General features: G+C 53.3%; 1 protein-coding gene across 1 annotated transcript; it reads right to left on the reverse strand.

Moving 5' to 3' along the window:
* Positions 1-5,278: 5,278 nt before the first annotated feature.
* On the reverse strand, positions 5,279-9,516 carry LOC125434139 (mRNA-decapping enzyme 1B-like). The gene is made up of 2 exons (XM_048499134.1): positions 8,799-9,516; positions 5,279-6,700 (listed from the first exon to the last, which is right to left on the reverse strand). The coding sequence occupies exons 1-2, from the start codon at positions 8,997-8,999 to the stop codon at positions 6,620-6,622; spliced, it is 282 nt and encodes a 93-aa protein (XP_048355091.1). The 5' UTR covers positions 9,000-9,516; the 3' UTR covers positions 5,279-6,619.
* Between the last annotated feature and the right edge of the window lie 3,347 nt (positions 9,517-12,863).

Below are 12,863 nucleotides of genomic sequence, written 5' to 3' on the forward strand. Positions count from 1 at the left end.
CCCCCCCCCCCACCCCCCCCCCCCCCCACCCCCCCCCCCCCCCACCCCCCCCCCCCCCCACCCCCCCCCCCCCCCACCCCCCCCCCCCCCCACCCCCCCCCCCCCCCACCCCCCCCCCCCCCCACCCCCCCCCCCCCCCACCCCCCCCCCCCCCCACCCCCCCCCCCCCCCACCCCCCCCCCCCCCCACCCCCCCCCCCCCCCACCCCCCCCCCCCCCCACCCCCCCCCCCCCCCACCCCCCCCCCCCCCCACCCCCCCCCCCCCCCACCCCCCCCCCCCCCCACCCCCCCCCCCCCCCACCCCCCCCCCCCCCCACCCCCCCCCCCCCCCACCCCCCCCCCCCCCCACCCCCCCCCCCCCCCACCCCCCCCCCCCCCCACCCCCCCCCCCCCCCACCCCCCCCCCCCCCCACCCCCCCCCCCCCCCACCCCCCCCCCCCCCCACCCCCCCCCCCCCCCACCCCCCCCCCCCCCCACCCCCCCCCCCCCCCACCCCCCCCCCCCCCCACCCCCCCCCCCCCCCACCCCCCCCCCCCCCCACCCCCCCCCCCCCCCACCCCCCCCCCCCCCCACCCCCCCCCCCCCCCACCCCCCCCCCCCCCCACCCCCCCCCCCCCCCACCCCCCCCCCCCCCCACCCCCCCCCCCCCCCACCCCCCCCCCCCCCCACCCCCCCCCCCCCCCACCCCCCCCCCCCCCCACCCCCCCCCCCCCCCACCCCCCCCCCCCCCCACCCCCCCCCCCCCCCACCCCCCCCCCCCCCCACCCCCCCCCCCCCCCACCCCCCCCCCCCCCCACCCCCCCCCCCCCCCACCCCCCCCCCCCCCCACCCCCCCCCCCCCCCACCCCCCCCCCCCCCCACCCCCCCCCCCCCCCACCCCCCCCCCCCCCCACCCCCCCCCCCCCCCACCCCCCCCCCCCCCCACCCCCCCCCCCCCCCACCCCCCCCCCCCCCCACCCCCCCCCCCCCCCACCCCCCCCCCCCCCCACCCCCCCCCCCCCCCACCCCCCCCCCCCCCCACCCCCCCCCCCCCCCACCCCCCCCCCCCCCCACCCCCCCCCCCCCCCACCCCCCCCCCCCCCCACCCCCCCCCCCCCCCACCCCCCCCCCCCCCCACCCCCCCCCCCCCCCACCCCCCCCCCCCCCCACCCCCCCCCCCCCCCACCCCCCCCCCCCCCCACCCCCCCCCCCCCCCACCCCCCCCCCCCCCCACCCCCCCCCCCCCCCACCCCCCCCCCCCCCCACCCCCCCCCCCCCCCACCCCCCCCCCCCCCCACCCCCCCCCCCCCCCACCCCCCCCCCCCCCCACCCCCCCCCCCCCCCACCCCCCCCCCCCCCCACCACCCCCCCCCCCCACCTCCCCCCCCACCCCCCCCCACCCCCCACCCCCCCCCCCCCCCACCCCCCCCCCCCCGTGCCCCCCCCTCCCCACACCCCCCCCCCCCTCCCCCTTTCCCCCCCCCCCATCTACCCCCCCCCCCCCCCACCCCCCCCCCCCCCCACCTGCCCCCCCCCCCCCACCCCCCCCTCCCCCCCCTCCCCCCCCCCCACACCCCCCCCCCCCCCCCACCCTCCCCCCCCTCCTCCCTCCCCTCCCCCCCTCCCCCCCCCCCCCCCACCCCCCCATTCCTGTTTCTCAACCAGTTTTTAATCCATAGGAGGACTTCCCCTCTTATTCCTTCATTGCTGAGTTTTCTCAATAGTCTCTGGTGAGGAACTTTGTCAAAAGCCTTTTGGAAATCCAAGTAGACAATGTCCACAGCAGCGCGCCTACTTACAGGAGGTGCCTACCGTGATCACATCCAGCCTGTATTGCGCCAGCTGCACTGGCTCCCAGTGGAGTTCCGGATCATCCACAAGGTATGGGTATTAACCTTTAAGGCTTTGCGCGGCCTGGGGCCCTCGTACCTTCGGGACCGCCTTACCCCATATGTCCCTACACGGCCTCTGCGCTCAGCAGAGGCCAATTTACTGGTGGTCCCCGGCCCCTCAATGATACGGCTGGCCTCCACCCGGGCCAGGACCTTTACGGCCCTGGCCCCAGCCTGGTGGAACACTCTCCCACCATCTGTCCGGGCCCTGCGGGATCTTGGAGAGTTCCGCAGGGCCTGTAAGACCGAATTGTTCCACCGGGCCTTCGGGGAGGCCGGCCGCTGATAGTGTGCGCCCCTCCTGCCCCTCCCTATTACCACTCTGGGAGCTACAACATCTATACCGCCCCTCTCTTCGGGAGGGGGTTCTTATTGTTAGTTTAATACTGGACGCCATATGGTTTATGGTTTATACGAAACGCTGTAATTTTATGTAATTTTATGTAATTTCTATATTTAATAATGCTATTGATTTTAAATGATATTGTTATTGTCATATTGTTGATAATTCTTGTTGTTCACCGCCCAGAGCCCTTAGGGGATGGGGCGGTTTTATAAATATAATTATAAATAAATAAATAAATAAAAGAACTCTAGTAAGTTTGTAAGACAGGATTTGCCTCTGCAAAAGCCATGCTGACTCTTTCTCAGCAGGTTTTGCTTTTGTACATGTTTTATAATTTTATCTTTAATGACAGATTCTACTAATTTACCAGGAACAGATGTCAAACTGACTGGCCTGTAATTTCCCGGGTCCCCCCTAGATCCTTTCTTAAAGATTGGTGTGACATTGGCCATCTTCCAGTCTTCAGGGATGGAGCCTGATTTCAGGGATAAGTTGCATATTAAAGTGAGAAGATCAGCAATTTCGTGCTTGAGCTCTTTCATGCTTGAGCTCTTGGGTGAATGCAATCTGGGCCAGGGGATTTGGTAACCTAAACATTAGGCGGAACTTCCTGACAGTCAGGGCTGTTCAACAGTGGAATACACTTCCTCGGCGTGTGGTGGAGTCTTCTTCTTTGGAGGTTTTTAAACAGAGGCTGGATGGCTATCTGTCAGGAGTGCTTTGATTGTATATTCCTGCATGGCGGGGGCTGGGACTTGGTGGCCCTTGTGGTCTCCTACTCTATGATTCTATGGAACCTCGCCAGACCTTTCCCAGGTAGAAACTGCCAGGAGGAGGAATGAAGGAGAAGCTGAAGACTGAGGAAGGGGGCAAGCTGAAGGCAGGTTGGCTACAGGGTGGGAGGAGAGAAGGAAGCAGGAAAGGGGGATTGGCTATGGAGGCTGCCAGAGGGAAATGGGAAATAATGAAAGCGGGGATACAGGGAGAAATGAGATGCCCCCCTGCAGGTCTTTCAAGTTCCCCACTATGTGTGTGTAAAGTGTTGTCAAGTTGCAGCTGACTCCCGGCAACCCTGTGGAGTTTTCAAGATTTGCTTTTGCCTTCCTCTGCATAGAGACCCTGGTGTTCCTTGGAGGTCTCCCATCCAAGCACTAGCCAGGGCCAACCTTGCTTAGCTTTTGAGAACTGACGAGATCAGGCTCGCCTGGGCCTTCCAGATCAGGGCTCCTGCTTGTGTGTCAGGAGGCCTGTTATTATGGGGATTTTGCTATTGCTGCTTTCTGTATGCTGGGTGATGGTGGATGGGGTTAATTGCATTTCTAACTGACTTTCAACTGACTGCTGAATGATGTTATACTGTACCAGGTGCTGCTCAAGGTCAGTGCCTGGCCATCTCTACTGTTATGTCTTTCACAGTTTCTTTTGGGCACGCTTTCCCAGGATGGGGGGTGCAAGCTACTTTTAACTACTAGGTTTTGCGCGGGCAAACCTCAGTTCTGGCATGACCAGAGAAGATCCTCAATACTCAATAAACTGCTGTTCTTATACATGAGTTTGTTTCAGTTTTTGGGATTCTGACACTGTCACACCACATTTTAAAAAGCAAATCCATTTTTTCCTTGTCTCAATAGCTCTCGGTTCAACTGGAAATCTATTTGGCACCTTCGAATCTAATTTAGTCTGCTTAACGGAGCCTGCATTTCTTCTCAATATTCTTGTGAACTGCATGTCTTGGGTCCTTTTGGTCATTTCCCAAAGCATCTTTCCTGCACCCACAACCCACCAGTTTTTTGTTTTTAAAAAAATATCTGACATCCAATCAGAAAAAGCATTCTGGGAAAATCAGAATCTTGCTCTCTACTTTCTGACTGCAAATGCCCCAGCCCAAAGCCCAGAATCCACACGATGAGACTGGAGAAACAAGATGAGGACATGACAGTTATGGCCTCCATCAAAACAAAGCCAACATCACATGAAGGCTTTAAAAAACTCAGCTTTTAAAAAAAACCCTGGAAACGAGGCAACCCGAGGAAATATCAACGAAGTATATTTGAATCACAAATGCGGGCAGAAATCGAATTAATCAGAGATCATACACTTCTAATTCTTCACTGACATTTTGGTACCATTTTCCAAGCAGAATCTATGTAGCAGATAAAACAGTTACATAAAATGTGAATATCAACATTATGGAAAGATGAAGACATTAAGTGCGAGGGGAGGCATCCTGGTGTAGCCTGGTCTTGTCAGATCTTAGAAGCTAAGGAGGGTCACAGTACTTGGAAGATAGACCATTAAGGAAGGCTGTGCAGAGGAAGGCAGTGGCAAACTACCTCTGCTTCTCGCTTGCCTTGAAAGCCCCTTGCTGGGGATGCCACAAGTCGGCTGCCACTTGTCAGCACTTAACACACATCCACAAGACATGAAGCAAATAAACAGTGCTAAATTGCCCCTTTCAGCCTTAGCAGCAAAACTGATAATCTGACTTGAGACTCATTTCATGCCACTGGAATTCAGTAAATTGAACAGGGGCGGGATAGCATCATGCAAGGGTTTGTGGGTCACCTGTCCTCCTAACTCTGCTGAAGCCCTTTCAATAGTAGCTTCTGGCTAGACTGAAGCGCTTGAAGTTCTGATGAACTTGCATGGCTCTTTGGCAACGATCCTCCTCAGGACAATAGCAGCTTCTCAGAGGAAATCAGCAACCCAAATTATATCCTCGGGAGTATTCCTCTTTGCATATTTTTTTTCTTCCTTTTCTAGTGGGGTGCTAAGCAGCCACAAATTCTTTGCAGACAAATAATCTGCCGTGACAAAGCAACTGGATAATTCTGGTTGACAAATCTAAAGAAAACAAATGTCACACTTCCAAGTTGCTGCTTTCCCATGTGATTCTAAACGGCCGGGTATTAACATAAGAGGCACCTTGTGCCGTACTCCAATCTTGTGTAGCTGAGGCGAGTTAAATCTAGATCTTAAAGCCACAAACTCCAAAAAAACCCCACCCCATCTTTCCGCATCCCGAATCCTTCGTCCCTGTAGTAATAAGATGACTCCAAAGCACAGTCTGTGTAATCCATTTTATTTCTTTTCTTTTTTTTTACAAAGGGATTGTTAAAACCATTGTCCATCTGCTCATGGAACAGAACGCCAAAAACTAAGCTATTCGTTCTTCTCGCTATTTTTAACAGAATGTTAAAAACGATGCAACCATCGCCTACAAGCACACTGAAGTATTGTGGCCTGGTCCCAGCCTACATTTACATCCAAAGGCAAGAGCAGCTAGAAATAAAAGCATTCATTTCTGAGAGTTACAATTTCATCATCCGCTGGCGTCTATGAACATACTGGACATGAAATAGAAAAATATATACTTATAAAAGGAGTTTGTTTTTTTGTTTTAAAAAGAGAAAGCTGACTGCTTCCATGTTTAGAAGACTGGGGATAACTTGGGGTGTCTTTTAGAGATCAAGGGAACCTTAAGGATGCCAACTGAATGCACTGGCCCCTTAGACGTACCTAACTTCCTCTAGATTGGCAAGCGTATTTGCACAAAACATAGTGGAAGAAAAACGTACACATGCTTGCTTCTACAAAAGGACAAGGGCTCTGAATCCTGGCAGATTCTTTGCCACGCACAAGTCTTCCCCAGCAGCAGACTCCTGGATTGGCCCTTCCCACATTACCTTTTCAGCCAGTACACCTGGAAAAAGATAATAACATGAGAAGCAAGGCTCCAGCCACAAATGGTATTCTTCCTTCAGACACGGATGATGTGAACCCGCCTGGTGCCATCACTCATTTGCTCCTGCTTTGCCACCATTTCTGAATGTAAACAAACAGAGATGGGGTTCTAATGGGATGAAGGGAACTCTCATGGGCAATTGTGCCATTTCATTTTCCAATATTCTCCGTCCTCAGTTGGTTTTCAGAACAGCTCCATTGATCTAAACAACAGTCCTAGACTGCCATCTGCTGGTCATTAATTAGTACCATTTTCTGTAAAATTGTGCTTCATAATAATAGCCTTCCTACACCTTTGGCCACAGAAGATCTCAGAAAAAGGCCCAAGCAATTAATACCCCATAAGTGTCAAAAACCAAGAGGAGAGCCCTGATCAGAATGTGTCAGTCTTTCTAAAAATTGGCCTAGGTAAGAAAAAAAAATCAGTATAAGCACGCCTTTTCATGACGGGTATCTTTCTGGGGTTGACAGTCTCTTCACTACCCCTTCCGGAATGCACAATCAGTTCCCACCCATTCGTTTCTTAGCACAGCTTGTACTTGCCCATCAACATCATTTAAAGGTATGCAGAAAGCCAGAGACCACTTGGCTTGCATGACTGTGTTTTTTTTAAAAGGCAAGTGCAAAACATCATGAGCATTCAATGAAGAAATATGTTTCACATCGGCTTTTTCAGAGCTGCCTTTCTCACGCTACTTAGGTAGGTGTCGTAGATGATGTTCACGAAGTTGTCATCATTCTGAAACAAAACAAAAGGCCCTAATTCACATAATTGGTTAACGGGGTGGGTGGGAGGAGGAACCACAGTAAGGCTGCAAAGCTTTTGAACTCTTTGCTATCTACGGCCCTCTTAATCCACGAGAACGAGTGACATTTCTGAATCTGAGGACCCGATTCAAACATCTGTTCACTCGGGAAGCTCACTAACTGGTTTGGGGTACATCTATCACCCTCCTTTATTTCAAAAGAATTTTTGCGAGACAAAAATACAGTTTTGGGCATCGTTTTGAATTTCTCCTCCTTCAGGTTTGCGGATGCATATGTAAGTATTTATTAAACTTCATTTTTTCTCCATTTTTCTCCCCAGAGGAGAATCAAACTGGCTTAGCCTCTTCTCTATTGTATTCTTAAAACAAAGTATGAGCAGCGAGCCTGTGAGAGTCCGAACGGTGTCGTGGCCCAGTATGTTAGATTAGGATCTGAGAGTAAAGCAAAAGGTAAAGTTTCTCCTTCAGTCGTGTTGGACCCTGGGGTACCACTGCAAGCAGTGATTTCATAGGCAAGCCATTTTTGTGAGGTAGTTTGTCATTGCTTTCCCCGGCTATTCTTTACCCCCTAGCTATGTGGTAGGTACTCATTTACCAACCAAGGAATGGATGGATGGCTGAGTTGACCATGAGCCAGCTGCAGGATATCTGATCCACAGGGGGCTCGAACTCCTGACCGTGTGAGTGGCAGTGCAAGCACTTAACCACTATGCCACACGGCTCCTTATCTGAGAGACAGTGATTCAAATACAGAAACTAGCTGGGAGACCTTGGGCCAGCTGAACCTATTCAGCCTAACCTGCCACACAGGATTGTTGTGACGGTAAAATGGAGAAGGTGAGTGGGTTGTAAGCTGCTTTGAGTCCTCACTGGGAAGAAAAGTGGGGTATAGATGAAGCAGATAAATAAACAATCAATTAGGGTGACTGTGTACAACCGGCCCGACAAGGTCAGCCAGCAAACTTTCACAGCAGATTGGGGATTTCAACATTGTCACCCAGATTCTAGTCCAGTGGTGGCGAACCTATGGCACAGGTACCAGAGGTGGCACTCACCACCCTCTCTGTGGGCACGCACAGAGTCCGCCCCCCCCCCCAACATCTAGGCTGGTCTGGGCTGCTGGGCTCGATTATTAGCATTAAACCTAAGATCTAGTTTTGGGGAAGCAGTGTAGGAAACCCTGTTAAGCGCTGTTAAACCCCACTGATTTTAATGCGAAGAACTAAAGCGCGATCCTTTACCTGGAAGTAAGCTCGGTTGCTGGAAATGGGGCTTGCTTCTGAGCAAACCCGCCTAGGTCGTTGGAAGAGTTGCACAGTTGCTTCAAAGCAAAGCCACCGACTATCACCAAGCTTACTCCCAAGTAGCGCATGCCTCAGAGCCAACCGTTTTTTCTAAACTAAAACCTCAGAGTTCAGGTTAAACTGCCGTGTTGGCACTTTGTGATAAATAAGTGGGTTTTGCGTTGCAATTTGGCCACTCCATCTCGAAAAGGTTTGCCACCACTGTTCTAGTCCAACACTCTCCCCACGACACCACACTGGCTCTCAATTATCAGATGACACAAGCAAGAGAGGACACAGGCAGAAGAGAAATGTTAGTGATTCTGTGGACAGAATGGAGCAGGTGCAGAGGAGAGTGAAGGGGATAATCAGGGGCCTAGAGATCAAGTCCTGTGAGATAAAACGGAGGGACTTGGAAATGTTTGGTCTGGAGAAGAGGAGACGGGGGGGGGGGGGGCATGATTGCTCTCTTTAATTATGCCAAGGTTGTCACTTAAGAGGAGGGCAGGGAGCTGTTCCTGTTGGCATCAGAGGAGAGGACCCTCAATAATGGGTATAAGTTATGGGCAGAAAGTTTCCAAATAAATACTAAGAAAAAATTGTTTTACAGGAAGAGTCATGCAGCAGTGGAATCAGCTCCCTAGAGAGGTGGTGAGCTCACCCTCATTGGCAGTCTTCATGCAGCAGCCGAACAAACACTTGTCAGGGATGCTCCTGGCTGATCAGGGGGTTGGACTAGATGACCTGCATGGCCCCTTCCAGCTCTATGATTCTATGATCACTTTACCTGAATCAGATGTAGCAACGTTTCCTGCAGCTGTAGCTTGGTCAGTGGAGTGTTGCTGGCAACAGGCGGTTCTGGGTTCTGCATAGGCAAGAGGAGGTTAGTTGCGGTAGAAGTGGCTTCTTGGTTCCCGATGGGCAGCCACCCGCTTTCGCTTGGTTTTGGGGGTGCTGGGGCCGACTGAGTAAACACCATGGGGGCCATCAGGAGCGACGGAGTCACAGTAGCAGGAATGCGCTGTGGTGAGATGACCTGCTTATACACAAGGGAACATAAGCTACACTGAATTACCACTTCTATTCAATTGAATATGAGTGAATACATGGGCAAAGAAATCCCGAATTGCTTTCGATCAGGAGTGTCCAACTCTGGTGCTTCAGATGTTCATGGACTACAATTCCCATCACCCCCTGCTGGCTTTAGATTGACTTTGGTGTCAGATAAAGAGACTGGTTAGATCCAGCCTAAATTGGCAGTTTCTGCTGATTTCCCCCTACTGCTGCAGACCCTGCCCTGGTCATTCCCCAGGGTCCCCAAATCCCCAGAGAAGCATTTCGTGGAGATCAATGCTTGCTTGCATGATAAAAAATCACAACAAAGTAAAGGAGGTAGGAAAGTTCCATTCTGCCATGGGGTAATTTAGCCTGGATCCAACCCGTGGGGTGGAAAGCAGCCAACTGCCCTGACGGAAAAACCAGACTCATTCCCACACCATCCCTTGCTTGGAGGTGACTCCCAGGAAAGGGCTGGCACAGTCCTGAAGGCAGAAAGGACTCTTCCAGTGCTCAGGGACTGAATCGACGGGAGAAGGGTTCACTTTGGAAGGCTGGGTATATCCTTGCAAAGGCACAGAATCCTTGGGAATGACAGTGTTTTCCCAGGCCAGTGGGGTTGTGACAGTGTATATCCAGGCCAAAAAGGGCAGAGTGCTTCACTTGGTAGCTTTTTGGCCTGTGGCAAGAGACTGAGAGAAGGCCGGATAACAGAACTGCTCTTCTCTCACTGAAGCCAAGCCTTCTTTTCCCTAAAAAAAACAGAAGGGAGTTAAATTCCTGTTTTGAGTGGCAGTCTCATGTTTACGGCATTGTCCTGAGCTCAACAGAAGGTACCTCGCTGCCTCCTTGGTTTAGCACTGTTCATACCACAAATATGTTCAAAATAAGAATTCACATTAGGTGCTTTTAAAAAAAAAATTAAGCCACTGAATCTGAAAAGTCTTGGGGAAAAACCAGCACTTTGGAGGGCTTAACGAGATGAAATAGCGGCAGTCCTGCGTGCCACAGATTGGGTTGTTACTGAAGCCCTGGCAGGGAAACCTTGCCAGTTGTGGCTTCTCCTGCCTCTGCAGCGTCGCGATCTGGCAGCAGGAAGAGCCCAGGCGCAGGAGCCAAAGCGCAGCGGCCAGGCCATGGGGCGGAACTTCACATATTGATCTGAACTAAGCAGCCAACTGTCAGCAGAGTTGGCAGGTTCAGGCTGGGGGGAAATCTGCCCGAGCGTGAAAAGCTCTTCTTGTGCCACGGACACAGCTGCAGTTGTGATCTTCTTAGGAAAAGATATGTGCGCTCCATTCTGTAAACGTTAAAATGCTGTGCTCAAAGCAACCAGAAACCAGTGCTACAAAATTCATCCATCACACCAAGCTTAGATTTTTCCCCCCTCCCTTGTGTTCTTTTGAATACTATTTTGTTAGCGATCTGGAGAGGGATAAACTATGCAAGGCACTCAAGTCTCATCCTCAACCAAGTATTTGTGAAGAGGTTTTTGCAGGTTTGCCTACACACCTGCACAGACATGTATGCAACATGCTGCCCATGGGCTCCGTGGCATGCCTCGACACCTTTCCTGGCCCCCAAGTGTTTTGAGGAAGTAGGTGGGGTCAGGTGGAGTCCTGCTCAGCAAGGCCCCTTGGAGATCTGATTGACTTTGTCGGTTTTTAAAAAACACTGCTTTGGCGCCAGCTACCACCACAGATGTGTGTGAGCAAGAAAATATTTAAAAATACATGTTCATTAAAAGAGGCATTGTGCCAAGCACAGCTTCTGCTTGAAATGCTGAAGACGGTTTGCCATTGGCTCTGCCTCCTACAGCAGCCATTTTGTGGCTGTGCTTGCCTCCCCGTGTCACAATTCCAAAGATGCCCATAGGCTTAAAAAGGTTGGAAAAGACGGATATCTTTTCAGCTACAAGGCCAGTGGTGGGATCCAAAAATTTTAGTAACAGGTTCCCATGGTGGTGGGATTCAAACTGTGGCGTAGCGTCAATGGGGCTGGGAGGGGCACGACAGGGGCATAACTGGGCATTCCGGGGGCGGGGCATTCCTGGGCAGGGCTGTGGTAAGGACGCAGCCACTGCGTCGTTCCTTGGGCGGGAAACGAAGGCTATTTTTAAAGGAAGCTGCAAACATCGGGAAACTAGATTCTGTGTTCATTATTATTCTGACTCGTGGCATATGCACAGTCCCGTTTTTCAGACTGACTTAACACTATTTCAAATTGATTCAAGTATATGTTAAATTGCATCTCTGTATTTTAAAATAATCAGAAATTGGCAGTGAAAGAGAAGACTTACTCTATGTCCTGGGCATCTTAATTACAGTGTTCATCCCAGGCAGAGCATCCTTTCCAGACCAAGGAATTCACTCCCCTTACCCTAACCTGTTTTCCTTCCATTCTTCCATGAGACATGTTTACAGAAGCAAATATCTGCCCAGGACTGACACACTGAACGGTGTGCTATGCATAGGAGAAGGGCTGCTGCACTAATGCACTCAGCCACAGAGTCCAGCCCTGTGCTCTTCAAGTTTAATTAAATGAATGGAGGCCGAAGGTGCATTAACGATCCAACTTGCTGAATCCACCTGGCACTGATCCACAGTTGTTAAGCGGTCCAATTTATTAGAGGGCAGTAATTCACTTTGTCTAAGGCCACGGCAAACTGCACACAGCCTGCAAATATTACAGTTGGGCAGCAGCCAGGCCTTGTGAACTGTGGTCTGTATTGGAGAGCAGGCTGCCCATGGCTACATTGCAGCAGCCGAAGATCGTTTCAGTCTCTAAAGCAGGGGTCTGTAACCTGAGGCTCTTTCGTCCTTGCACTGCGGCTCTGTGTGGCTTGGGTCCTCTCAGCCTCCTTCAGAGAGACACCCTAAGGGTTAATGGGAAAGAGCCCCTGTTCCTAGAGAGGCACAGCCCGAGGCGGCTATCCCAAGCCACTTCCGGCTTCCCTGTCCCAGCTGCCTGGTTGGCTGATGACGGTGATGACGGGGCGGGGCGGGGGCAGAGCACCACTGGTGGTTCCTCTTAAACAGGTGAGCGGCAAAGGGTGGGAAACGGGAGGGAGTTGCAGGAGCGCAGATTTTCAGCGCAATCCTAACCTCAGTCCGCCCCCCTTGAATGCGGGGTCAGGGGTTGACCCTGCTTTGGGTGGCCTCATTTCCCCCTCCCCTGGGTCCTTCTTGGGGGCAGGACCACATGGAGGACCCCAGCAGTGCCACCTTGGGGTGCAGACCCCCCAGCAGCCCCACTGAGCTCCAGGGGCTTTCCTGGCGGATGGCAGCCTGGCTGAGTTCAGGTGAGAAAGACAATGTCAGGTTTTAAATGAGTTATTACCTGCAGCCCCGCAAGGTTGCACTCGTCAGGGCTGTTTGATGGGGAGGCGGGGTGGGAGGGTGGGAATTGTTTGCTTCTGCGTTGCCAAGGAGGGCAGGAGCGCATGGGGAAAGCCTTGCACGTGGATCTTGGAAGGTTTACTTCAGAGTAAGCCAGTGGAGGGTAAGCTTGTAGATTGTGGAAGGGAGGAAGGCCGGAATCATCCTCAGCCATGGTTGTCGTGGGTTGCCTACTCCCGGCAGGCAAATCCCAGGACATTTGGGGGTAGATTCTCAGAAGATGTGGCTTTTGGGACCAGGACGGGGGCCATGCTCAGTGAGGAACATGGCTGTCGAGTCCACCCTCCATGGCAGACATTTTCTCAGAGGGGGAGAAGTTCAGCCCCGGCCCCCCCCCCCCTGGAAGTTGACAACCCCATTAAAGGCACCAATTTTGATCCACCATCCAAGGGGGATTT

Source organism: Sphaerodactylus townsendi, linkage group LG06, assembly GCF_021028975.2.
Source record: "Sphaerodactylus townsendi isolate TG3544 linkage group LG06, MPM_Stown_v2.3, whole genome shotgun sequence".
Lineage (NCBI taxonomy): Eukaryota > Metazoa > Chordata > Lepidosauria > Squamata > Sphaerodactylidae > Sphaerodactylus > Sphaerodactylus townsendi.

Coding starts and splice junctions, on each gene's coding strand:
- LOC125434139 (XM_048499134.1), bottom strand. CDS start 8,999: ATGGCCCCCATGGTGTTTACTCAGTCGGCCCCAGCACCCCCAAAACCA. Junction 6,701..8,798: donor CGTTGCTACATCTGATTCAG/GTAAAGTGATCA, acceptor GTTTTGTTTCAG/AATGATGACAACTTCGTGAA.